The 27,800-nt window shown below is 36.3% G+C and overlaps 2 protein-coding genes across 2 annotated transcripts; both read right to left on the bottom strand.

Moving 5' to 3' along the window:
• Positions 1–3,515: 3,515 nt before the first annotated feature.
• Positions 3,516–5,649, bottom strand: LOC121423181. The gene has a single exon (XM_041618497.1). It carries the CDS (start codon positions 5,333–5,335, stop codon positions 3,521–3,523), a length of 1,815 nt encoding a protein of 604 aa, XP_041474431.1. The 5' UTR covers positions 5,336–5,649; the 3' UTR covers positions 3,516–3,520.
• A 462-nt stretch (positions 5,650–6,111) lies between these two features.
• LOC121422957 lies at positions 6,112–10,290 on the bottom strand. The gene is made up of 4 exons (XM_041618206.1): positions 9,944–10,290; positions 9,592–9,807; positions 8,274–8,918; positions 6,112–7,590 (listed from the first exon to the last, which is right to left on the bottom strand). The coding sequence occupies exons 1-4, from the start codon at positions 10,044–10,046 to the stop codon at positions 7,478–7,480; spliced, it is 1,077 nt and encodes a 358-aa protein (XP_041474140.1). The 5' UTR covers positions 10,047–10,290; the 3' UTR covers positions 6,112–7,477.
• Between the last annotated feature and the right edge of the window lie 17,510 nt (positions 10,291–27,800).

Genomic DNA, 27,800 nt, shown 5'->3' on the forward strand with positions numbered 1-27,800 from the left:
TATCTCCTCCTGACCTTAACATATATGGTGTGGATTATATTTTCCCATGACATATGTTGTGCTCAGAAGGAGGCAAGATGCAATTTGAAACATAATGACGAAAATCTGAAAATTTGTGTACAAAACAAATGGAGAGTTGTCCACAAAATCAGCCACTTTGAAGCACGTTTGCCAATTTGAGGATGCCCATAGACAGTAAAACAAGAGTTTTCAAACTCCCATAACTTGCTTATTTCATAACCGATTTTGATGAAACTTTTTTTAAATTGTTCCTCTCATTTTACTCTTTCCAATAAGATTACTTCTCTTCTTGGGGTTTGGTTTCCTTTAATGTTATTGACTACGCATCGTGTGTTAAAATGAAATTTGTGCATGACGTTGGGACACATAAGACAAGAGAGAGAGAGAAAGAAAGAGAACAAACCGCAAGCAAGAAGAGAAAGAAAAAAAAGAAAAAGAAAATGTATTGTGCAGGGTTTTTTTTTTCATTGGTTTCTTTTTTTTGTTAATGATCGAAATAAGTAGTCGTTATACATGTTATAAGAAGAGAATAAGTTTTCTTTTGTTAATATAAGACAATGAAGCTAAATAAAAAGGGGAAACAGATTGAAGGGGAATGTCTAAGGTTGTATATGAAGATGTATGTGTGTGTGTGTGATGGTTTATTTATTATCCTTTTGGATTATTTTTTCCTCCCAATCTTTTCTATTCATCTGAATATAAAACTGACCTTATTCAAATGTGGATTAGTCTAACGGCCATATCCACACACACAAAAAAAACCAAACTTGATTTGAATAAAAAGCTATACGACTACTGCTATTACTCTTTTTTTTAATTCTGTTATTACTACTATACTTCTGCTAGAACGTCGAGAATAAGGCTGAATTTAGCACTTTGTTTTTTTTAACTGAAAAAAAATTAAATGTCTTTGTTATTCTTATAAGATTTCGATAAAGATTCTCAGAATTTTGCTCGGTAAAGTTTACTCTATTTGACGAGTTCGGTTGGAAAATGGGTAAGATCCGCTTTTGATCATTTCGAGAAAAAAAAACATTTTTTATTCTCACTTATTGCAATATTCTTATGAGAAACTAAATTTCGTAATGTACTACCCTAATATGTGAACATAAAATTGGGTATAAAAGAAATCTACATGTCTTCATTTTTTTTTCAACATATTAAAAAAATATATCATTGTGGACCTAACCCCTTTTGCAAGCAAACTGAAATTAATCCAATCTCTTTTGATTAGATAAGTGATTTTTCTTTGCAACTTTTATTCACGTTTTCATTTGAATATCAAATTTTCTTTGGTATCATCAGAGTGACTAAAAGTTTAGAGGATTTGAGACAGAAAACAATAAAATTTATGAAAAATTGACTCAACCCCTTTTTGACAAATGAGCTCTTCAGAAGGGTTTGGTTGCAAAAGGGGTCAGGTCCACTCCACGAAATTCATTTTTTCTTCAAATTCTCCCATATTGCAATTCTCTTAAGCGAAACTAAATTTTCATAATGCTCTACCATGAGAATATAAATTGGGTATAAAAGAAAACTACCTGTCTTCATATATTTTAAATATTCTTTTCCAAAAAAAAAAAAATGATAATAATAATAATAATTGTAAATTTATATTGCGCAATTTCTATTTGGATATACTCAACTGCGCATTACAATACATAACAGATAAGCAGAAAAACAATTATTAACAGGATACGCAAAAATTTAGATCACTAAATTAATCGAAGAAAAATAAGTAAAGATTAATTATTTCTACAAAATACATAATCAAAAACATGAAAAAGTGACTTCTTATTAAAAAACTATCTTGAAAGAGGTGGGATTTCAGTTTGGTTTTAAATAAGTTGACAGAGGATGCATTTCTTATTGAGGAAGGGAGACTATTCCAGAGTTTGGGTGCAGCACTGATAAAGGCACGGTCACCTAGTGTGATCTTTGTTTTACATGTTGGGAGACTGAGGAGCATTGTGTCATGGGAACTACGAAGCCTGTAAGACTGGGTGGGTGATTTTAATTTAAGGAGTTCACTGAGATAGGTGGGGGCCATGTCATGTAGTATCTTATATGTTAGGAGCATTATTTTGAATTTGATTCGCTGACGTACTGGAAGCCAATGTAGATGGATGAGTAGGGGCCTTACATGGGAAAATTTGGGCGAATTACAAATGAGTCTGGCACATGCATTTTGAACACGCTGTAATTTGTTTATCTGAGAATCTGGTAAGCCAAAAAGTAGTCCATTACAATAATCCAACTTGCTTGTTACAAATGCATGGACCAGTGTATCAATACATGTGCTGCTTAAATATTTTCGGATATGACGTAAGTTGTAGAGATGATAAAAGGCAGTTTTGCATGTTTTGGATATGTGGGTTTCCATGTTTAGCTGCGAGTCAAACCAGACACCAAGGTTTTTTGCAACCATGGTCTGCTTTACTACAGTATTTCCAACTGTTATGCAATCTATATTTAGTTTAGACACTTGTCTAGGTGTTCCAATAATAAGAAACTCAGTTTTGCTATCATTGAGTTTCAACTTACTGCTCAACATCCATCTACGAAGTTCCTGTAGACAGTGTTCAAGAGACAAAACACAGGACTGTTCTTGTTCCCTGACTGGGCTGAAGGAAATGTATAATTGAGTGTCATCTGCATAACAGTGATAAGATATTTTTTCAGAGTATGCTTTGATAACCGAAAAAAGCCTACTAGAATAAAGGGAAAAAAGGAGAGGTCCGAGCCTGGACCCTTGGGGAATGCCCCATCTAACATCAAATTTCTTTGAGGTAATGTCACCAATTGATATTTGTTGCTGCCTATCGGAAAGGTAAGACTGCAACCAAGACAAAGCAGAGTCTGTTATCCCAAAATCAGTTTCCAATATTTCAGCAAGTAAACTATGGTCAATAGTGTCGAACGCAGCACTAAGGTCTAATAGTACTAAAAAGGTAACTTTCTGTTGGTTCATAGCCATTAGTAAATCATTCTTGACTTTTAGTAGGGCTGTTTCTGTACTGTGAAACTTCCTGTAAGCTGACTGTGTTAAGGGGAAGAGGTTGTTACGATCGAGATGTTCCTGAATTTGAGCAGTGACTGCCCCTTCAACAAACTTTGACACATATTGAAGGTTACTTATTGGCCTGAAGTTATTGAAGTTTACTTCTGAATTAGGTTTCTTTGGCACAGGCCTAACTAACGCTAGCTTCCAACCCGAATAACACTTGGCATCATGTAATGAGAGATTTATGATTTTCGTAAGCACAGGTAGTAAGGTATCTAGACACTCAACAACCAATCTTGTTGGCATTGGATCGAGGGAACATGATTTTTTGCTGAGGTTCATAACAATTTTCCTAACATCACTTAGTGATAGTAACTTGAAGCTCGAGAGTACGTGCTGGTTAGAAGCAGAAAAGCATCTCTGCAGCCCATCAACACCAATCTGCTCTTCATGTAACAATGATTCAATATCACAGTGAATTTTTACTACTTTTTGTTAAAAAAAGTCTCCTAGTCCATTAACAAAATCATAGTTGTCAACACTAGGAGGTATGACAAGATCACTCTTTGTCATGTTCAGTAAGGACTTTGTTATGCCAAAGAGTTTCTTTTGGTTTGAGCTATTATCAGTGATACAATCAGTGTAATACTTAGAACGGGCCTTATTCATTACGTATAATGTCCTATTTCTAGCTGTCTTAAAAGCATTAAGGTCAGAGACAGATTTGGATTTTCTCCATTTCCTTTCAGCCTTTCTTTTCTTCTTCTTTTCCATCCTTATATCATCAGTAAACCATGGAACTCTAGGACGACTATTAACACTCTTTAAGCACATAGGGGCATGTTTATCTAGGATAGACCGTAAGGTAGAATCATATGATGAGGCTAGGTCATCAAGAGAATCGGGTGGATTTAAACCAAGTTCAGATGAGGCAAGGTCATTATTAAGTGCATCTAATCTAACATTGGATAGCTTCCTATATGACACCTTATTCACCGGCAAAGGAGTTCTACAAACATTAAGGGTACAGAAAATGGACATATGATCAGACACTAAGGAGTCCGACCAAGGTGGCTCTAAAACAATGTCATCAGACTGTCGAGTAATGATCAAATCTAAGGTATGACCTGATACATGAGTAGCTACTTTAACACGTTGAACACATCCAAGAGATTCTAACAAATCTCGAAACAATCTTGAGTCATAATTATCAATAACATCAACATGAATGTTATAGTCCCCAGTCAAAATTATTGGAATGTTAGACATCAGGTGTGGTTGAATAAACTCGCTGAATTCAGATAAGAACGTAGAAATTGGGATGCGGTGATTCTCAGAGTATGGTGGTCTGTAGAGATTAACAATTCTGAGTTGGCATGAACCAAAGGTGATGTTATTTACAGCAAATTCAAATGACTTCGTTTCACCAGCCTTTACCTCATGAACATCGATGGTATCTTTGTAAAGGAGACCTGTTCCTCCCCCTCGACGACAAGCCCGTGGATGATGCAGGAATTTGTAACCTGGAGGGACGATGTCATTAATGACTGCTGCGTCATTCTCGGTAAGCCATGTTTCGGTTATCGCGTATAGATCGGCTTTACTGTCACGAACATAGTCCAGAACTGCTGCTGACTTATTTCTTAATGACCTGAAATTGGCAGTGCAAAGTGTGAGTGACTCCTGTCCAGCAGAATTGATGTGGGATCGCGGTATCTGTACAAGATTGCTGATACCTCTGCTATGACATCCTGAGTGTTCGATAGGCTGGTTATGCCTCGGCATAAATTCGACAACAGGAATATGGTATTCTGCAATGCCTGCTTCTGTTGCAGAAAGAGCAAGTGACTGTTGTGTATCATGGTCATAATGTGATGTCTGAAGAGGTGATGTACATGTTACTCTAAGTTGAGTTCGCGCCTTTGTCTGCTGAGCTGCCCTCCGACGATTAAGTCCAAGGGACTTAATGATAGAATAAACATCACGCGGTAGCCGTCTATTACAGTCCTTCTGGATAGTAATTAGACTCTCACGACTGTACTTAGGCTGTGCATGAGTGTGTACAGATTCCTCACTAACATTAGCAGTTGGCCCAGGGTTCCTATGAATATCTCCAGCTTTCAGTACTTCAATCTGGAAGGAAGCATAGCTATTGGAATTGTACAGAATTCTTCTCTTAAGAAAGTGCTTCCTAATGAGGGGCTGCTGAACAAAGTTAGGATTTAATGATTGAACATTGTAAGTCCAGGGTTCATTCAGATAAACTGGAAGACCTATTATTACCAGTAAGAGGAGATGAATGCAGCTCATTGTGTGGGAGGAGCAATAGGATTAGTCCTCTATTCAAGTCCTCTGTTGTATTTAAGTTCAAGTAAGGAGTATATACATGCATAAAATGATCCAAGCATGGCCTCCTGACTCAGTCACAAGATAAGTCAATGTCATCAAAAATATTCCAATGAAATAACTCACTTCAACTTCGCTGATTTGTTCCAGAAATTGTCTACCAAAGTCCTGGCATATGTCTCTATCAGTTGGTTGCAATCTTAAAACATAGGATGCAGTATAACTGACAAAATGAAATAGAATTCTAAGAGCTCTGGAGGAGTGCTGCAATCATGCGCTCTCAGCAGCAGTAAAAAAAAATCTGTGTGGAAGTATCCCCTTTTGCAACTAAACTGAAATGGACCTAACCCCTTTTGAAAAAAAAGTGAATTTCCTTTGCCAATTTAGTTCAATTTTTAATTGGAATTTCAACTTTTCTACGGTATCATCTTATAGAGCTACTAAAAATCTATACATTGAGAAAAAAAAAATCAAATTTGATGAAAAATGGACCTAACCCCTTTCGTAAGCGAGCTCTTCATTTGCTTACATATAAACATTTCAGCCCGGAATACTCCTTTAAAGATATTTAAAGGCATTTCAAGCACAGATTCGATACAATGGCAATGTCTTCTCTTTACGTAATAGAGGCAAAGATATTAATGAACAAACTCTTTTTTTCTCTTGTTTTTCTGTTTACAGTTTACACACCAGCAAAAATATACTTTAACTCGAACAGAATACCATAAATGCATTCTTAATGTTTTTATTCATATATTTTAGCAATATTGTAATTGTTGTAATGTAGAGATAAATCATTAAGCTTATACAATCCAATAGACATTTTTATTTTGATATAGTGCATTTTCCTTTCGGTTTAAAGCATTACACACACACCACTCCATGTTTGGGCCACTGAAACAATAATTCAACACCTCAGAATGAACAGCTTAGTCAATTTAATGCACTTTCATCTAAGTAATTTACAGTAGATGGGATTTATTGGTTTTCTTGAACTGGTCAACAGAGGAGGCAGCCTTGGCTGCAGCTGGTAGATGATCCCATAGTTATGGATTACTTTCCACTAATTCTGTAACACACTTGATTAATAATTATTTACATTGTCATACAGACTGCTTCTGCCCACTAATTTATCTTGCCTTCGAATTTGCCATATAGTAATTACTTTCATGTGGGAACACTGAAAATACATGTTAATGAGCAAATAAAACGTAATAAAATATTAAATTCACACTGGAAATTCGTGATGACAGTAAATCAACAATATACAAAACATTTCTCTGTATAATAACAATAATAACATTATGTACACAATTTACAAATTAAATCTCCTACCAACTTCAGTGAATTGAATGAAATCCCCCCCCCCCCCCACACACACACAAACACCTTTCTCCCTTTTCTAAATCGTAATCACTGGGTAACACCGTCTCTTGAACAATGTGAACTGAAACTAGATTTGGTCGATTTCGTCTCGGCTACGACCATGACGACGGTGTAAAAGTGACATTGTCATGATTGTGGGTAATGTTGCGTTATAATGGTAGATAATTGTGATTTCTACTCATCAGAGCACAGAACATTTAAAACACAAAAACTCACCCAAATATGAATGGTATAATAACGTCTTACAGCTTCTTTAACAAAAAAAAATGTGGCGTATGTAGCAGACTTTGACAGCTCGTAGGTCAGATAAATTCTTTCCACCGTGTTGACTTTCAGTGCACAACACAACAATGCAGATTTTTTTTTCAAAAGTAGCAATAGTACAGTAACCAATTGTCCTTTTCGATTACCAAATTCCCCTATTTCATTCAGAGGAAAGGACATAAGATCTATCCAAACAGAAACGTTCAGATTCTGTTCATTTGATCATTATAATCTATAATAAAAGCATACTTTGCCGCTCTCCTTCTTTTGATTACTCGCTTATCACTATCCATTGATATACCATATATAGTTGCTATTCATTACACAATTCTTTCTTTCGATCGATGTCCTGAACACTTGTATTCTTCTTCACGGTCTTCATCGTGGTCATCTTCAGCATCGACGTGCTACTATCAGCTTCTAACTCGCAAGAAGCCATCTCATTTTAGGATGCTGTCAGTCCCCGTCTTTGGCATGTTCCGATTGGTGATTCCGTTGGATATATTGAACCATATTGCATGGTGGATGGAAACAAGAGGCTCCAATAGTAACCACCCCATCTGTACCATCTGGAACAGGAAGATGAAAAATAACATTTACTCAACATATAATAGTCTATCGATAATGACAAAGGTGAACACTAGCTTGATCACATTTTCTTTTGTTATGAAGCACATGTATCAAAATAACACGCTTTATAGCCCAACAAACACACATCTTCACATTTTGCCTGGAGTGTAAATGCCTACACGTGCCAATGTGTTTTGACGGTATCGAAAAGGGAAATTCACCCTGATGATTAGTTGGTTTAATAAAAAGAAAAAAAATGCGAAAATAGAATGAAGGTTACGAAAATCCATCAAAGAATAATGGAGTTATGTTTTTTTATTGACTATGTGAAGTTAGAGAGTGACGAACAGCCCCTCAACATGTCTTAAGTTCCACAAAATGCCATTTTCTCAGACCTAACATAATTTTGCTGTTTTCTATCGGATAATATTTTTAAAAATGTCGTTCTGAAGAGCACTGAAATCAAATTCTTTTTCGTCTGTTTGAAATAGAAATTTGTAGCACTATTATCAGGGATATTGTCGCTTCTCTTTCGATCATGATCATGTAGAATACATCGCATTACTTGAAATATGGAGAGGTACATGTAAGTCAGTTTATTTCCCCAAGTACCATGAATACCTTTTATTTCGTGCTATTTTTGGTATATTTGAATGTGAAATGTGTATCTCTATTTGCTCACCGGTTATTTTCCTGTGGGTCTCCGGAGTTTTCTGGGAGGATGATTGTTGATGAGACCCCTGATCAGATGGACGTGCTCCTCTGTGTGTTTCGCATTCCCGTACCGGAGTTATACCGGATGGTTGCACGGTTGCCGACTGGAAGGGGCGGACCTCAGGACAGCCAGTGCCAACCTCTTGAGTACCTTCTGTGGAAATAAGGCTTTGTCTTGAGGGTCCTGCTTCATCCACGTAATGCACTTGGACAAGGCCATTCTCGTCAGGGTTGGATTGCTGGACTAAGTCCAACATGTCCAAGGGGTTGGTCGTAATGGTCATTTCACCTAGCTCTATATCTATATCAGCTGACCTACTAGAAGACCGGAAGCAGCACAATTCCGGCATCTTCATTGCCTTATGATAACGTAGACAAAAGTAGAGTAAAATACTCAAGACAGTTAGAATAATGAAGATACCTAGAACAAGCCAGAAAGGAAGTTCGTTATGTTCTTTGCCTCTCTTTGGGAAAGTGATGTCCATTCCTGGTGTTGCCTTTGAGTTACTGGATTGTTGAACTGAATTGGTAGAAGGTAGGACTGTCTCACTGGACTGTGGTTGAGGGGTCGTGTTAACAGCCAATGTTAACGCCGGTGACGAAACGTCCGATTCTGGATAAGAATACAATAAAAGAAAGGAAATTGCGATTCAGCATCTCTCCATGAAACATGCTGGTGACATTTCTTTTTAACTGTTGTTGCTGTGGTACAAGCTGAAAATTGTTATATCTGTCATGTCTGTGGAACAGTTGAAACAAAATCTTGAAGGGCCATCTTATTTTTAATGGTCTTTGATTATATTTATTTATCCACTGGCCTCTTCAGAATTTTGTGTGGTAAAAGTACATTTTTAGTGGAGCAAAACAGTGAAGCGATTATTTTTTTTTAACAAGGAAAGGCATATCAAAATATCCCCTGAACTGGATTTGATTAATCATGTTAATTAAAGTTTGATCTCCATGTTTTCTATATGAAACGTCAATGAATGAGAGTAAAGGTGTATTTAAGACAATTTATTCAAAGGAAATATATTCTGTTAATCAAATCATACCCCCCCCCCATATTCCCATATAGGAATTATAAAGTAATTTTGATAGCCTTATGAAGGTTTATGCCATTTTTGAGAAATAATTACCATTAGATTTTCGTCATGCTTGATCATAGATATTTGCACAGCGGAAGATAACCCTCTTAACACAAAGTGTCACATCCCAAGACCATCTGCTTTTGCTGTGTGTGAGTGTGTGTGTGTGTGTTTATCAATAACCAATAATTTGAAACTCACCAGTAAGCGTATTAGGACATGATGTTAGGCACTCTTCTGCGCCTGGGCAGAACTCTGAGCATGGAAAGCACACCCCAAAGAAATTGCTGAAGAACTCTCCTTGTTCACAATTCTCCACTGCTGACGAACACATTTTCAAGAAACTAAAGAAAATCAACATGCCCGGTAGGAGTTGCTTGAACGATATTACGGCCATTTTGAATGGTACTTTTTCACCTGCATGAAATAAACACAAAATAATGGAAACAAAATGTCGGCAAATTAGAAAATTGAAGGCGAAAAGGGTGCTTAATAACCTATTTAATTATCATGTGAAAAATGCAGTTAATTATTAAAAACAAGAAGGACATACCTAGCATAATAAACATTTTACAGAGACACGTGCACGCACCGAGCAGAACTATAAACACCTGATAATTCGTATGACCATGCAAGCTCAATTGAGAAATAGACATTAATGGCGTGCTTCAGTGCGATGCATTCCAATCCAATGAAGAATCTCAGCCAATCATAAATAAGTAATGAATTTCACCGAGCGGACGTAAAGCGAACTTGTCACAGATTAAGCCAATCAACCACTATTACACAAGGATGATTAAACAAACGCGGGAAGTCAAAGTACAGGCGAGCTTAAGTACACAAATTTTCTTTGCACCAGTATCAACCAATCACAATCGAGTATGCACGCCTGTACCCGTTTACACGAACGTTGGATATGAGGGAAAGTACAGAGTACGGGAAGGGAATTCACACACAGAAACGTGAGACATCTATGATGTCTACTGTAGCTAACACACTTATTTCTAAGAACAAAGCAAACATTCGTATACCGACAGGAAGGGACTTTTCGCCCCCAAATGTTCATTGTGTATTTTGTATTTTGTTCATTGTGTGGTCATACAACCAGTGGTCCACCACCACACACACAATCACTTCCTTCACGCACACACCCACACACACCGTCCAAAAAAAAACCGGCTTGGAATTGGAACGAACATTCTTATAAGTTATGAAATACAATTCATTTTATTTTAAATTGGCTGAGCAATCTTAGTTTCAGTTGAGATCACTCTTCACGATTTGAATAAGACAAATTCAGATTATGCGTTAAGCCCCTTTCACACCTTCACGGAAGCAACACGGATCATCCCGGATTGTCAATCCGGGGTCGTCCGTGTACAGTCCGGGACTACCGTGTACACTCCGGCTACTCATCCGGCGCAATCCTTGATGTACCGGCATGTCCGGGAGAAAACTGAACATGTTCAATTTTTCATCCCGGAGTACACGGACTGATAATCATCCGTGTTCATCCTTGTAGCCTCCTTGTACATCCGTGTAGCTACCGAATGCATCCGGGAGGCTCCTTGTAAGAACCGGGCGATCCTTGTTGATACCGGCTTTATCCGGGGTCAAATATTTGTATTGTTTGCGTACATGAACAATAGTCCGTATTCATAACCAAGCACGAGCATGCTCCAGATGCTGCAAAAAAGGAACGAAACTTCATTCTAGAAAGATATATCCCAGTACAGAATGTGAGCAACCGTGAAGGTCCGTGTGAAGACCCAGTAACATCCGTGATCATCCGGGTATTCCGTGTTGGCTCCGGGAGCATATCAAACAGGATCCCTATTGCTACCTTGTCTATCCTTCTAGACTCCGTACTTTTCCGTACATATCCGTGTTAATAACCAGTTAACTCCGTACTCACTCCGGGAATGCTAGGAAAATACAAATTTGGCACCCCGGATCATCACGGACTGAGATCCGTGATGATCCGTGTTGCATCCGTGAAGGTGTAAAAGGGGCTTTAGGCTGAAATAACTTCATTGTCCATAAAAGATGGTGAAAATAAATACACTTTGGGAGATCGCTTCATTTCCAGTAGACAATGGAATTTCCAGTGGACAATGGAACTGGGAGAGACATTTAACTTGTTCTTTCTTCGTTACGTATTAATCAAAAACATTTTACAAGTCCAATAGAGAGGAAATTCTCCTGAGCCGTGCATGGTGGCTCAGTGGTAAGGCAGGGGCGGATCCAGCTTTTGCCAATGGGGGGGGGGGGGGCCGAAAATATTTTCAACATTTTTCTCGATTGGCCGCTATAATCTGATTTTTTTTGTTGGTTTTTCAGGGGGTAGTCCTATTACTAAACTACCTATAACTAAAGACTGAAGTTTTAAGTATATGTTAGCTTTTATTGTTATAAACAAGAAAATGTATCTCATGTGGTCTTAATATATAATGCAAGCGGGAAGCGCAAGCTAAAAATTCTTTGATATTTTATGTCCTTAGAACTGAAGATTCTGAGCAGTTTTAATAATCATGAATAAAGATAAGTATCTAACAATGCGAGCGCGAAGCGCGAGCCGAAATTTTATTATAGTAATGTGAAAGGGACTCTATTGGGACTGTTTTTAGTGATTAATGAATAGGATACATGATCACCAATTAAATGAGAATGCGAAGCGCGAGCTCAAAAGTTTTAATCTTCCGACCTAAAAACTGGACAGTCTGAGCGCATTTTCATTTAATAAAGAACAAGCTGTGTGTCTCAAACAATTAAATGCGAGCGCGAAGCACGAGCTTAATATGTTGATATACTGACATGATAAAGGAGAATTTTGACAAATTTTGGAAAGAATTTCCAAAGAGGATATGTATCTCACAAATCAAACAATGCGAGCGCGCAGCGCAAGCTAAAAATTTTGATATAACAAGTGTGTTAATCAAACAAAAGATTGAAAGCTTGATGTGCGAGCTAAAATATTGTGTGCAAATTGATTTCAGAACTGGATATATGAAGTGTGATTTAATCCTCTTGAATGGGATTCATTACAGGGGCAATGCGAGCGCGAAGCGCGAGCGAAAATATTTATACATAGTCTATTTTCCAATTTTTCCCTCACCTTTTTCTTGTTTACTTTCGGGGTCGGGCCGGCCGTTACGAGGCTGTAAATTACACATCATGGGTATAATACCCCTTTCTTACTTTTCTTTCTGTTTTTCGTAGGTTCTATCGAGATAAAGTGTACACTTTTTCTGCACGTTGTCAAAAAATAGGGGGGCCGGGGCCGGCTCGGCCCCCTCCTGGATCCGCGCCTGTAAGGTGTCCGCCCTCTAAACGGGAAGTAGTGGGTTCGATCCCCAACCCTAGTCACGACAAAGATTGCGAGCAAAGCTATATGCAGCGCATTATTGGGGAAGCTAAGGGGGTTCACATTGAATACAGTGCCCCTCTAATCATTTGTCTCCTCGGGTCACGGTCCGCTAATGTATAGGGTAGAAAGGTAGATTCATATAATATATTATTGTATAATTACGGAACTATTTTTTGTTTTGGTAATTATCATATATGATTACTGTATGTATCTTTATTTGTATCTTTCGATTGAATAACAAGTTTTTGCTTTTGACGTCACGAAGTCCTTTTTTATCAATTTCATGGTTTCCATGTTACCTCTCGTTTGCACATAAAACAGGAGAGCGAACGTCTTTGCAAATGTTTTTTTTTAAATACCTAAGATGATGCCTATTACAAAGAATTAATCAATACCATAGTGATTTAATACACACAATTTGTAAAAAAAAAAAAAAATGCTGTGTTATTTTAAATAATCCCTTTTATTTTGTCTTATCTTATTTTTCTTCCATTTCCAGATCACTGGACTAACTTAAAAAGCAGTGATATCTACTTAAAAGATCATTACTTCCATCTGAAAATGTCTTATACTAGGGCACCTCAGGGTCTTTCAATGGTCAGAAGATATTGATCATTGTTGGAAACTGAAGATGGGGGAAACCATCGAAGGCCTGATTCAGTAAGTACGAACTCGTCATGAACATTTATTTTTGTCTTTGTAATATTGTCAGTATAGTTCTTGTGTACGGCTCATGAATCATTTCTCTTGATAAAGCAAAAGTAGAATGAACTGCAATGGAGGGAAAAAAACAAATCGGGGAGGGGGGTAGGCTTTTATATGCATGACCGAAAGGAAACAATAGGGTTGCTTTCCCTGACTCCAAACGCAACTTTCGTTTGCAATTCGGATGATTTTTATTCATATAATTTTTTTCCTTTTGGAATGATGTAATATTCAAAATTTATTTTAGTCATCATTTTTATGGACCTACATTATACAAATAGTACTTTCTCGTGGATCCATCTCTTTTAAAATGATAATGAATTAGCAATGTTCTTGTGCATTTTATATGAACTTTGCTTTGCCTCTCAAATCGAAACCGAAACTGAAGTCAAAACTCACTTGTAACCATGGTAAACCTGTAAAATGAACTGCCCTAATAATTGATCCACACTGACGATTATTATAAGGTGTCTGAACAAGAAAGTGTATGCGCAAAGTGACAACTAATCACTGAAATGATTCACCGGTATATAGGCTAACTTCAAACATGTAGTAGTAGGCCCATGCTTCAACAGAAGCAACAAATATGGCCGATAATACTTCTGAAGCTGTATCGCGTTCTTTCTCTATCTCTCTCTCTCCTCTTTATCTATCCCCCTTCCTTTCTCTTTCTCACTTTATCCCACTATGAACACGAGCAGGAATTGCTCTCGTTTTACTCTCAACAAAACGAGAGCCACTTCTCCCGAAAAAGTGTCTCATTTTGAACCATTTTTAACGGATTTTCCTCTCAAAATTTTCGAGAGAAAAGTTAGTTTTCATGATCCTCTCGAAGGCCACACCTAGAATTTAATGGCCGTTTGGCCCTGAATGGCCCAAGCGAATCACTTCGCTGATGGGATTTACGATCCTACAGGGAGTATCCGTTCCCTCTCGATCGTGGCCACTAGTGCGCTTAATCTCAGTCCCAGGCTTTCATGAAATTAAAAAAAAAGTGCAGGCTTATGCAGTGAACTGTACATAAAAACCGATATAAAAAAATTATTAGAATAAGTTTCAAATTGAAAAGAGCTTTTGATAGACGGTGCTCTGCAGCATCCTTTGGCAGTATCACGTTTGTGTTGTTTTATACTTCTACGGATCTGAAAGGCCCAGAATTTTGTGGCACCGTCGAACAGGAAAGAAAATTGTGCTGTTAGATAGTGGCTGTTCTCATATCTGAAATTTACTAGGAAAACTCTTCATCATAATTGTCTTCGAATAGTATCATATCACAGCATGACTTCAATAATATTTCATGAATTTGTAAATGTTATTATAACTTTATCACATTTTAAATCAATTACTGTTCTGTGCTATTTTCCACAGATCCCTGTAGAAAGCGTAATGGCAAAAAAGGGTTAAAAGTTACAGTTGATTTTTCTTCAGTTCTTGTAAATTGAAAAAATAGATGCAAAAAAAATACAAAGTATACCCAAGTATATTTTTGCTTTGTAAAGTACATACTGCATGCGTTCATCGCATCTGTGGCTGAACAATCATTATTCGCAGCGAATAAAAAAATAAAGGAAACATTAGCTCAGACAACACCCTAAAGAATTATTACTCCCAGTTTTCACCTATTCGTTTTATTTTCAATTTTAAACAAAGTCAACAAAGTTAATGAGCGTACAGATGCAAATCATCGTGTTATAGCAAAGCAAACTCAATACAATAATCTCATATCGACATTTTCATAAGATAAACTAAACAATTCTGAAATTAGGCATATATGACATATTGAATGAATGCGTTTAAAATGAGATCAACAGCAAAGGAGCGAGAGGCTTATAACACTCAAAATGAACGCAAATATAAAACGGACGAAATTTTTTAGCAGATGGCCATGGATAAATGGGGTGGGGCTTCAATAAAAGAGAGAAAATGATACAACAGAAGAAGGAAACAACAATAATGGAGGCATCTAATCAAGGGGGCACGATCAAGCTACAAGCTAGTTCTATTGACAGGAAGCATTGGGGCGTAGTGAGTATAAACGGGTCCTACGTAAATGTTGTAAGAGTTCTTTGCAGGCAGGCGACACTTTTTCTCAAAATAAATTGTGAAAGGGATGATCCAGACTGGAGATATTTATATCTTGAAAAATAAAGTAAAATTCACAAAGCAAAATGCTGAAAATTTCATCAAAATCGGATAACAATAACGAAGTTATTGAATTTTAAAGATTTGCATTATTCCAGTGAAACAGTTCTAGGCATGTCTTTATAACATTCGGTAAGCTGATGATGTCATATCCCCACTTCTTCTTTTGAATTTTATTATATGAAATCAGGTTTATTCAAAAATTTTCTAACATGAACTAAAACAATTGGATGGACAACCGATTAAATTCATTACATGTAGTTATTTACTGCCGCAACTTATTTTATCATAAATGAGAGACATGCATCATTTACACATGCATGGAAAATGAAACACTTATGATCTCATGTCATAACACAAGGAAAAGGGAAAGTGGGGATGTGACATCATCGGCCACCCCATGACGATGTGCATATAACTGTTTTCACAAAATATTGATAAACTTCAAAATTCAATAACTTCGTTATTTGTTATCCGATTTTGATGAAATATTCAGCATATTGCACTGAAAATTTCACTTTATTTAGTTAGATATAAATATTTTCAGCCCGGACCATTCCTTTAAGTAGGGTAATTCTTGGTCGTTATACCCGAGTATATATGGCAAGATTCGATCGATAAAGGATGTTTGAATAAAAGAGACTGTCTAGGGAATGTCTAAAATTAAACATACTTATAATCTGCAGAGGTTTCTTTTTGTAAAATCATGGTTCTATAGGATCCATGGTAAAAATTAATAATTCAACATTATGTTGCACTAATATTACGAATATTACGCGATGAGATTTGAGCAGAACTGACGATGAATATAGGTCAAATCCCAGGGTCAAATAATTTGTATGTGGGGGCGGGGTCCATTTGAGTGTGTGATTTGTGTGAGTGTGTTTATTACATATACACCAACATTTGTAAGTATGGAGGGACTATATCCCCCCCCCCTGAATAGGGACAGGGGAATCCAGCGTTGATCATAAAATGTCGTGGTAGAAAGGGCAAAATAAATAAAACAGAATGGTGTAAAGGAGTTAGAGAAGCACTTTGTCCGCTATTCAACTTTCCCCTTTCAACTTGTCTGATTTTTCTTTTTCTTTAAGTCAAAACCGTTTGTATTTGGGTTGGATTCCCCTGAAATACTAGTAGGGTCCGTGATTAGCGACATCATCGGGCGCGTGCGACCTTCAACATGCCCACTTTAGATCAGATTCTACAAAAAAAAAACAGGTAAAGATAAATCTCATCACGTGTAAGCCCTTTACGACATAGTCTGCTGTGCAAACCCTTACTCGAGTATAAAAGGGTATGACTTGCAGCCTATATGCCTTGTGTGAAACAGAAAGTTTTGTATTTGCTAGTCTGTGCGTGGAGACACACCTGTTGATCAGTTTCAATCAGGGTCTGTGCCTGCAAACTATTTAGGTCATTGTGTGCAGGGGCGTAACAGGCGTCGTTGGTGGAGGGGGGGGGGGGCAAAAATTTACCAGTCATATCATGGTATGAACGGGCAGTGGTTTAAAGGGGAAGTTCACCCTGACAAAAAGTTTATTGTAAAAATAGCAGAAAAAATGATAAAAAATATTGCCGAAGGTTTGAGAAAAAATCATCAAATAATTAAAAAGTTATTAGAATTTCAATTATTTGATTTGTGACGTCATATGCCAGCAGCATTCCTACATAGCGAATGGTAAAAAATCAATGAAATGCCATTTTCTCAGAAAATTTAAAATGGTTTTCACTGTAACTTTTGTATATCAATAGACAAATCATTTCACACCCGATCATGAAAAGAAAACAAAATTAAGTCATCATGAACCATACAAAATTTGAAATTCATACATTTTATATTATATAACACATGGGGTAGCTGCTCGTTTATGACGTCACAAATCCAAAATTGTGAAATCTAATAACTTTCTTATACTATTTAACGGATTTTCCTCAAACCTTCACCAATATTTTTTACTATTTTTACAACAAAGTTTTCTTCAGGGTGAACTTCCCCTTTAATGAGGCAAAATTTTTGAGGGGGTCAGATATGGCGTATCGGAAAGAAATTATCTTTAAAAAAAGTTGCGATGGAGCAAAGCGAGCAAACAAAAAAGATCAAATTTTGTGATAGATTTTGACATAATATTCAGAAAATAAAATATCATACTTCACCCTTATCTCTTTCCTTTTTTGGTCTTGGCACTTGCATAAGATGGCTATGGTTAGATATACAGTAGGCCTATATATTCTTAATGGATTCCTAAACTGTATTCCTCAAATGTCTCTGTTTGGGGTCATACACGAAAATGTCAGGTCGCGCTTCGCGCTTGCATTATTTGTTTAGCTAAACAGGTACGTATCGTGATTACAAAAATTGCTGTAATGTCCCTTTTTAGGTCTGAATATCAAAACTTGAGATTGCGCATCACGCTCGCATTATTTGATGAGTGAGATACATATCCGTTCAATGGCACTGTCCCTAATAGGTCAGTCAAAGTAAATACCTGGAATTTTTGCCGGTCCCCCCCCCCCCCCTTCAATGCCGCAACCCAAGGTATGCCAGTAAAGGAATATAACAATTTATGTGTAGCGTCTCCGGGAGAACTACTCTGTTACAATCATCCACTTCTCCAATATTTTATGTCTTTTGACACCATTATGTACATGTCCCTAGTTCCTGCTTTGTTATTTGTAGTTAATTTGCAAGTTTTCTTTTAAAGGCATACCACCCGCGCACATACACCCATACGCACACCCAAACATAAAATATGATAACTGATCCACTTACCGTGCCGGATAAGTTTTCCTTTGGCAGGGCATTGCACTGTTTTTGCCTCTTTTGGCGGAACGTGGTTGGTATTATTCTCCATATTTCATTAGCTTCAGTACTTAGTAGTCACTGAATGCTGGACTGACCATATTTGCAGGGCAGTGGCTGCTGGCAGAGTGACCGATCGAAAGGGTGTGGATGGGCGTGGCACAATTTTTAATGTATGTGGTTGGAACATGGTCGGAATCACGAAAGCAATCTTGATATTTCTTTGGTTCAGTTCTGCTTTTGAATAACGGTGTACTGAGGGGAAAGTGTCCTTGACTTTTAAAGGCCAAGCCGATGACTATTTAGTCCAAGTGCTATATGGAGTAATTGGCTTGAAGCGGAAATGGAAGCCAATCTCCACTTACCGACTTTATGCGTCGTGTAGAGAAATCCGACAGACAATTCTTCAATGTGTCGAATTATTATTGCACGATCCCAGTATTTGTATTTATACGTGTATAAAATATACACAAGATCACACAGATTACCAAAAAATAACTTCACTAGCACAAGCGGTATTTGGGATTTTTCTCTGAGTGAAATGACGGAGAAAAAGGGTAGTACGATAACTGGTATGTGAGATGAAGTGGATGAAGTTTGCTCCAAGTGAGATGATGGAAATCCACATAATATAAAGCCTGGGGTATAAAGTAATTTGACGACGTTCTCAAAACACGTGTTTACGAAAGTAGGAAACCTTGAGAAGTGTGCCAGAAAAGAAAGTACATGTACATGGAATACTTTTCATCCCAAATGAGATGGAGAATGTAAACAAAGAGAGAGAGAGAGAGAGAGAGAGGGTACCAATTCAGAGAATTTATGAGTCACAGGTGAGTAAGCGGTGTTTGAGAGTCACCACTTGTTGGCATGTTTATTGCTAAGGAGTGGAGGTAACCTGTATCCAAGGGTGATGTCCTCTCGAAGATGATGGGCAAATTTGAGAAATGGAAAGCGATAAGATTTTGAAAATACTACAGGCTTTTTAACCAACTGGTTAATATGGTGAGTGGAAACATTGGCAGTTAGACCATGTGGATAGTGGAAAGGCTGATGGTAAATCATAGTTATGATAGACGAGTTGGCAATTGGCTTGAGACTAATTGAAAATAAAGAGCTATAATCTTCAATGCCAAAACTTTTATTCATCCGAGGAAAGCAAATGAAAAACCATGGTTTGTTATTGTAAGAACATGCGAAAAAACAGTGGGACATACTTATTTTTGCCTGTAATATACCTATATGTTCACACCTTTGTCAGCTCGTTCTACAAACGTCGCGGTCTCATGAGATCGCGCGGCCTCCTGATAGAAGCAACATCATAACATGTAGAATGATTTGATTCTATTTTCTACAATACTCGATCGTGTTGACTTATGTATACAAGGCAGTGATTATTGGGGTGCATTCATTTGCAGCCTGTATACATGCTGAGTATCCAATTTAAAGTAACTTAACGATGTTGCAGATGTATTCGGATGTTCATAAAGTGCTCCAAATGCAATTAAGGTTTCACTTCAAAATGTTTCTACCTGGTCACCACATTCCAGGGTGACCAGACGTCCCGTATTTCCCGGGATCGTCCCGTATTTTGCTCCTTTGTCCCGGCGTCCCGACAAACCCTTCCCGGGACATCTATTTGTCCCGTATTTCAGAATATTGAACAAAATATAGTTAAACATTTGAAAGTGACGAATTTTCATGAAATAACCAACAGATGACAAAGCAGAGACAACAATAAAATCGATAACTACTAGTTATAGGCATTTAGGATCAGAGCAGATTCTCAATGGTGCAAACAATGACATGATAAACAATTTTCTATACCAAAATAATCACAAAATCGACGGAAGTTTTGTATAATTGTATAATGGATTCTCAGATTACTGATTTGGAGATGTAATCGGGGGAAAAACTTATCGAGTTTTCATTTTAATTAGATCTAATTGTTTCAGGTTCGTTTTGAGTCTTGTTGTGTATGATACCGCGATGTTTCATTTAATTTTTAATTTGACAATGTTTCCCTTTGAAATTTTATTCATTTCTAAAACATCAAATATCACTATGATTTTTGTAAGATGATTGGATTGTTTCATTGTTTGCTTGAAGTTTGAACATTTTACTCTATCTTCATTTTCTATCCTTCTTTCTTCATCCTTCTATCCTTTCTGCCTGCCCCTTTTTTGTTCCATCTATTCTCTATCTTTCTTCCTGATCCTTTCTCTCTCTTTCTCTCTGTTCATTTTTCTTTCTTTCCTCCTGCCTTCTTTATTAAATTTCCCTTGGGTTAGGGTTGGGTTTTAGATCCTTATTCTTTCATTCCTAAAAATTTTATTTGCTTCCTACTCCCTTCCTCTTCTTTTTCTTTTCGTTCTTTTCTCCTTCCATTATTTTCTTCCTTTTTTCAATTTCTTATCTCTTCATTCTTTCCTCCCTCTCTTTCCTCCTTTCTATCTTTCATTCTTTATTTTATTTTTCCTTTTAATTATTTTCCCTTATTCTTTCTTTACCTTCCTTCCTTTCTTCCTTCCTTCCCCCTTCCTGTTTATCTTCTTTCTTTGTGTGTTTCTTTCTTTCAAAGAATGAAGGAAACATTTTTCTTTCCTTAATTCTTTCTTTCCTCCTCCTTTTTTCTTACTTTCTTTTTTTTTCTTTTGCTCTTTCATTTATTCTTTCACACTCTAATTCATCTTCCCTTTATTTTTCTTTTTTTTCTATATTCAAATCTATATTCAAATCAAAGAATGACGGAAACCTTTTTTCATTCTTTTAATCTTTCTTTCAGCCTTCTTTCATTCGAACGTTCTTTTGTTCTTTTTCTTTATTTTTTTTCTTCATTTCCCCCTTCATTTTTTCTTTCTTTCTTCTCAATTTATCGCTTTCTTTCGTTTTTTCTTTTCTCCTTTATATTTTGTTACAAGTCTAACAACTGTGTAGCCTTCTTTTATTTTATCTTTTTTGTCGATTGTCCCGTATTTCATGTTGTGAAATCTGGTCACCCTGCCACATTCCCTCGTAATAAAAGGGTGTCATTGACATTAAAACCCAATATCTTTCTTTATTCTGTATAATACATTTTTTTGCATTTAAGGGCTCTAAAATATGAGAATATCGCTCTTAAAAAAAATCATGAACGTACCAGTCCCATGAATCACAGCCCCCCCCCCCCCTATCGTTAAATGCCCTAACACCCATTAGGGTGTTCTCAAGCATTTTGAAAGTTTGATTTTTTTTCGTCTGTCGGTCGCTACGCTCCCTCGCATATTACAAATATTTTAATGGAGGGGGTGTACAGCTTCTTGGTCAGTATAAGGCTAGCAGCAATAGGTCATTTTCAGTGTAATGAGTAAACCAACGTCAAAATTTTCCCAACTAAGCGCCCCCCCCCCCTCACCAAATAAAAAAAACACTTTCGTCTAGAATCGCGCCTGTTCATATTGTGTCTTATGGCTATGGAGAGGCATCAATTAGCACTTGAACGTCTTTCAATAAATGGAAATAAAATTATCCAAATGATGAAATGAGTGATTGATTTGTTTATTCTTATTAAGAAACATGTTCAAACAATAAACCTTTTATGACTCGGTAATGACATGGTAAATAATTGTTAGTCACAGCATAGAGCTATTGTCAAATCTGTAAAGATTGAAATATTGTAGATTTCAAACAATAAAACACAATAGAAGTGGTGAGTGAGGGTGAGGGACATCATCGATTTTGTCATTTGCATGTGACTAAATTGTGCATAGGCCCTATAACTATATTTTGTGAAAAATAAACGAAACTTTAAAATGTCCCCACTTTCTCATTCTACATCCGATTTTGATGTAATTGTCAGCATTATTCTTGTCTGATTTTTCTTTGATTCAAATTACACTATTTTTTAGGTGGACTAGACCTTTAAGTTGTTCCCGATGTATTGCTCTATGGTCACATCATGGACCTATTACGTGGTAGGGTCCATGATGTAGGTAAACTATTCTCGACCTTAACCCTTAGCCTTTTTATGGGTACTTCAGAGGGAAAACAAAGGTGCCACTAGTCTGCTATGCAGACTCTGAATGGCAGCTAATGGCTCGTGAGGTGGGATCTGCTACTGGTTTGCGAAGCAAACCAGCCTGAAAGGGCGAGCGAAGCGAGCCATTTCATCCATCTTCTGCAGCCTCATCCATCTTCTGCAGCCTCATCCATCTTCTGCAGCCTCAGTAGACCTAGTCTGCTGTGCAGACTCGTTGAATCAGCTGAGGTGCAGATGTGGGTCTGCATGTAGACTAAGGTGCCACCGTCTCGAAAGATGGGTGTGTTTGGACCGATCACCATGTATAGTAAAAGTTGTGAACATGATCATGATTTCAAATGAACAGTGAAACGCGAATAAGACCGGGGAATAAGAACCTTGTCTATTTGTTGCTCTGGGATATGAAGCTTCAAATGCCATGGCAGCTAATAATGAACACGGTCCCTTTGCACATGATAGAACAAACGTTTAATACACAGTCCTCTATATGGCTTTGTGTTTTTTCTTTCTGTCCAAAGAATAAAACCTATATTCTTCTCTCTCTCCATATAAATTTTGGTTTCCATTAGTTCCCACACCTTTTTTCTACTCAGTTTTCCCCTATCTTGCCAGAAATTGTAAAGTATACACGATGTAAGGGTATGAAAAGTATTTTTTTCATTGCACATAAATACACAAAATTTCGGCTCTTCTGTTCGGAGCGGATTAACACTTCCGTCACTCCCCGAGTTCCAAAATACTATTTCTTCCGCTTTTCAGCAAGCAATTTTTGAGCAAAGTATCTGCTCACAGGGGCGGAGGCATTTAATTCGAGTCATGCTACATGAAAATGTATATGTGATGAAACTTTTTATATCGCTGCACATCCATCTCCTGTCTGTTTTGAATAGTGTTTTAATTATAGTTACAGAGGTTTCCATGCCTCGCCTGCATGGAAAAGTAAAAGTCCAGCATCTAGCTTGCATCATGCCGTTCATTATTATGTTGAGCTCTTTTTTTTCTTCGTAATCGAGTTATAAATTTATAAAAATATCAAAACTATAGAGCAGGTTAGAGTTTCAGAGAAAGTTCTAAAATTCAGAGCTTCAACGCCATTCGCGGGAAGGAGTATTTGCTCCCACTGCACATTTTACAGACAGATCAAGTGAAGATTATCTACATGAATTACAGAGATAACTGGATATTATGCAATTTGCATGACATCCATTAAAAGTTAATTTGCATATTTGAAACGGATTAAAATAGGAAACAATCAAAGTCGTGTAATTCCCTATCAGAACAACACATCACCGTGACACACTTCCAAACGTATAGGGTTTCTCAAATGTAAGATCTCGATAAATTCAGAGATTCAGTGATATACAGATCATGCAGATGCTTGGAGTTATTTTAATTATTGAACCGAAAGCCTTTTAAATGAATTCACATTTGTGAAAGGTGGGCCTGAATAGCAAACAGTTGTCAAACATTGTTGGTTGTTGGCAAGATATGATATATAGAATGTTTCCCACAATCCTAAAATGTTTGGCAACATGCTGTCCACACAACAATAACTGGTTAAAACTTTTTTTTTCAATTTTGTGTAGTTTTAAACCAATAATGTGTGCTTTGGGTGAACGACTGTGTTCACTTTTTTCTTTAATCCGTTTCAAATACGCAAAAAAATTTAACTTTTAATGGATGTTATGCAAATTGTATCCAGTTTATATCTCAGTGATTCATATAAATAACATTCACTTGATCTGTCTGTAAAATGTGCAAAGGGAGCAAATACTCCTTCCCGCGAATGGCGTTGAAGCTCTGAATTTTAGAACTTTTTCTGAAACTTTAACCTGCTCTAGTTTTGATATTCTTTATATAACTCGAGTACGAAGAAAAAAGAGCTCAACATGATTATGAAAGGCATATACATGCTGCAAGCTAGATGCGGGACTTTTACTTTTCCATGTACACTCTAAATTACAGGGATTTAAAATATTAAGTCCAGATGGACTGTAGTTAGGGACCAATCGATTTTTGGACTTAGTTTTAATCACAAAGACTTAAATTTAAATCTCAAATGATTTAAATTTAAATCTCAAATGATTTAAATTTAAATCTTTCGAGATTTAGAAATGAATCTTAAGGATTCAAACTAAATCCGGAATTCGATTGGTCCCTAACTACAGTCCATGTGGACTTATTTTAAATCCCTGTAATTTAGAGTGTAGGCGAGGCTTGGAAATAACCTCTATATAACTTGGTTAAAAAACTTCAAAACAGACAGGAGATGGATGTGTAGATCTCGATAAATTCAGAGATTCAGTCATACAGATGGTGTTATTTCAATTGAACGGAAAGCCTTTTAAATGAATTCAAATTTGCGAAAGGTGGGCCTGAATAGCAAACAGTCGGCAAACATTGTTGGTGGTTGGCAAGACATGTTATTCTAGAATGTTTCCCACACTCCTAAAATGTTTGGCAACACAACAATTGGTTAAAACTGTATTAAATATTGTGTAGTTTTGGGGTGAAAACTACAGTACCGGTTGAAAACTATTATTGGCCAATTGTGTGGACAGTTTGTTACCCAACATTTTACGAGCGTATTTTTAGTTATTATTACAAAAAATACAATAATCTTATTCAAAAGAAGATATGGTTGATACTGCTGTATAATGGGGATATGGATCAAGATTATTAACTTTTATTCAAATTATAGCAATTTACAATTTCATTTGGGAAGTCTGTCAAACTTTGGATTGAATGCATGCATTTTACGTGTTTGAGAAGTGTATATACATGTGTGAACTTGTAAATTGAACGAAGGCACTAGTGAAGTATAATTAGACAAGGAAAAACATCATATTCGCTCTTTTACCAGTACATGCATAATTATAATGAAAAATGTATAGGCCTTTGACTTCAAACATCACAAAATGACCATATTTCAGAAGTTCTTATATATTGTATTCGGTCTTAAAAAGATGGAAAAGGAATACACTATAATATCATTGCATTATGGTATAAAGGCATATTACTTTCAATTTTATTCATACTGAATCAATGTTTAACCATAGAATGTGTAAAATTTCAAAACAGACATATTTGTTTAAAAATCAGTAAATGCAAATAAAATCATACAAATTATGAAATAATTTATTGATTTGTCTAATCAATAAGAATAACAAATCAACCTTGCACGATTTGTTTTTATCGAATAGCGAATACTTTGTTATAAGAAGCTGGAGAAAGGTTAATTTTCTTACAGCTTTCAAATAACCTCATTTTCATACAGGCCTGGATATGTTGCATGTAATTTCAGAGGAGCAAATTTAACGAAAACCCTGTTGAAATGACATTTGATTATATTGTTAAACGGGACAATCATACGGATCTTATCGAAAACAAGGAGAAAACATAAATATTACGTATGGCATAAAATCTTTCAAAATATCCAGCAGGAATGATGCCCGACCCGGACTGTAATTCCCCCGGAACTCAAGGCGGGATGTGTCAGGCGTAGCCGTAGAAGCAGCAGGCTGGAATTGCCAGGCTTGACATGATTTAGAATTCTTTGCACATTTTACAGAAAAATCAAGTGAAGATTGTTTATATGAATTATAGAGATAACTGGATATTATACAATTTACATGACATCCATTAAAAGTTAATTTGCATATTCATTGAAACAGATTCAAGAGAACACAAACATAGTCGTGTAATTCCCTATCAGAACAACACATCACCATGACCCTTCCATTTAGGTGGTTCTCAAAGTGTAGGCTAAGGGCTATCTAAGAAATAAAGCAGATGTCTATATAATGTATATAATATATTAATGTATTGATGTAAGATCTCGATATATCAGAGATTCAGTCATACAGATGGAGTTATTTTAAATGAACCAAAGTCTTTTAAATTAAATTTGTATTTGTGAAAGGTGTTCCTGAATAGCGAACAGTTGTCAAACATAGTTGGTGGTTGGCAATATATGATATTTAGAATGTTTCCCACACTCCTAGAATGTTTGGCAACATGCTGTCCACACAACGATAATTGGTTTAAAAAAAATCAATTTTGTGTAGTTTTAAACCAATAATGTGTGCTTTGGGTGAAACTACAGTACTGGTTGAAAATTACCCAGAATTTGATTTTTTTTAATAATTGTTGTGTGGACAGTTTGTTACCCAACAGTTTAAGAGTGTATTTTTAGTTATTATTATAAAAAATACAGTCCTATTCAAAAGAAGATCTGGTCGATGCCATAACGGGGATATGGATCAAGATTATTAACTTTTATTCAAAATAATGATAGCATTTTACAATTTCATTTGGGAAGTCTGTCAAACTTTGGTTTGATGCATGGGTGTGTTTGAGAAGTTTATACTACAGTACATGTGTGAACCTGTAAATTTAAAGAAAGCAACAGTGAAGTATAATCAGACAAGGAAAAACATCCCATTCGCCCTTTTACCAGTACATGCATAATGTAATGGAAAAAAGTAGGCCTTTTGACTTCAAACATCACAAAATGACCATATTTCAGAAGTTTTTATACATTGAATCCAGTCTTAAAAAGATGGGAAAGGAATGCACTATAATATCATTGTATTATGGTATAAAATCATGTTACTTTTAAACTATTTTAAGAAAGAAAACTGTTACAATAATTCTATAATATTCATACTGAATCAATGTTCAACCATAGAGGGCGTAAAATTTCAAAACAGAAATATTTGTTTAAAAATCATCAAATGCAAATAAAATCATGCAAATAATGAAATAAATTATTGATATGTCTAATTAGTCAGCATAAAAAAATCAGCCTTGTAAAATTTCTTTTTATCGAATAGCGAGTGCTTTGATTAAGAAGCTGCATGAAGAAAGGTTGATTTTCTTTACAGCTTTCAAAATGACCTCATTTTATAGGCCCAAACATGTTGCATGTAATTTCAGAGGAGCAAATTTAACGAAAACTCTGTTGAAATGACATTTGATTATATTGTTAACGGGACAATTATACGGATCTTATCGAAAACAAGGAGAAAACATAAATATTACGTATGGCATAAAATCTTTCAAAATATCCAGCAGGAATGATGCCCGACCCGGACTGTAATTCCCCCGGAACTCAAGGCGGGATGTGTCAGGCGTAGCCGTAGAAGCAGCAGGCTGGAATTGCCAGGCTTGACATGATTTAGAATTCTTTGCACATTTTACAGAAAAATCAAGTGAAGATTGTTTATATGAATTATAGAGATAACTGGATATTATACAATTTACATGACATCCATTAAAAGTTAATTTGCATAATTGAAACGGATTAAAGAGAACACAAACATAGTCGTGTATTCCCTATTAGAACAACACATCACCATACAGATGGAGTTATTTAT

The sequence above is a fragment of the Lytechinus variegatus genome, chromosome 10 (assembly GCF_018143015.1).
Source record: "Lytechinus variegatus isolate NC3 chromosome 10, Lvar_3.0, whole genome shotgun sequence".
Lineage (NCBI taxonomy): Eukaryota > Metazoa > Echinodermata > Echinoidea > Temnopleuroida > Toxopneustidae > Lytechinus > Lytechinus variegatus.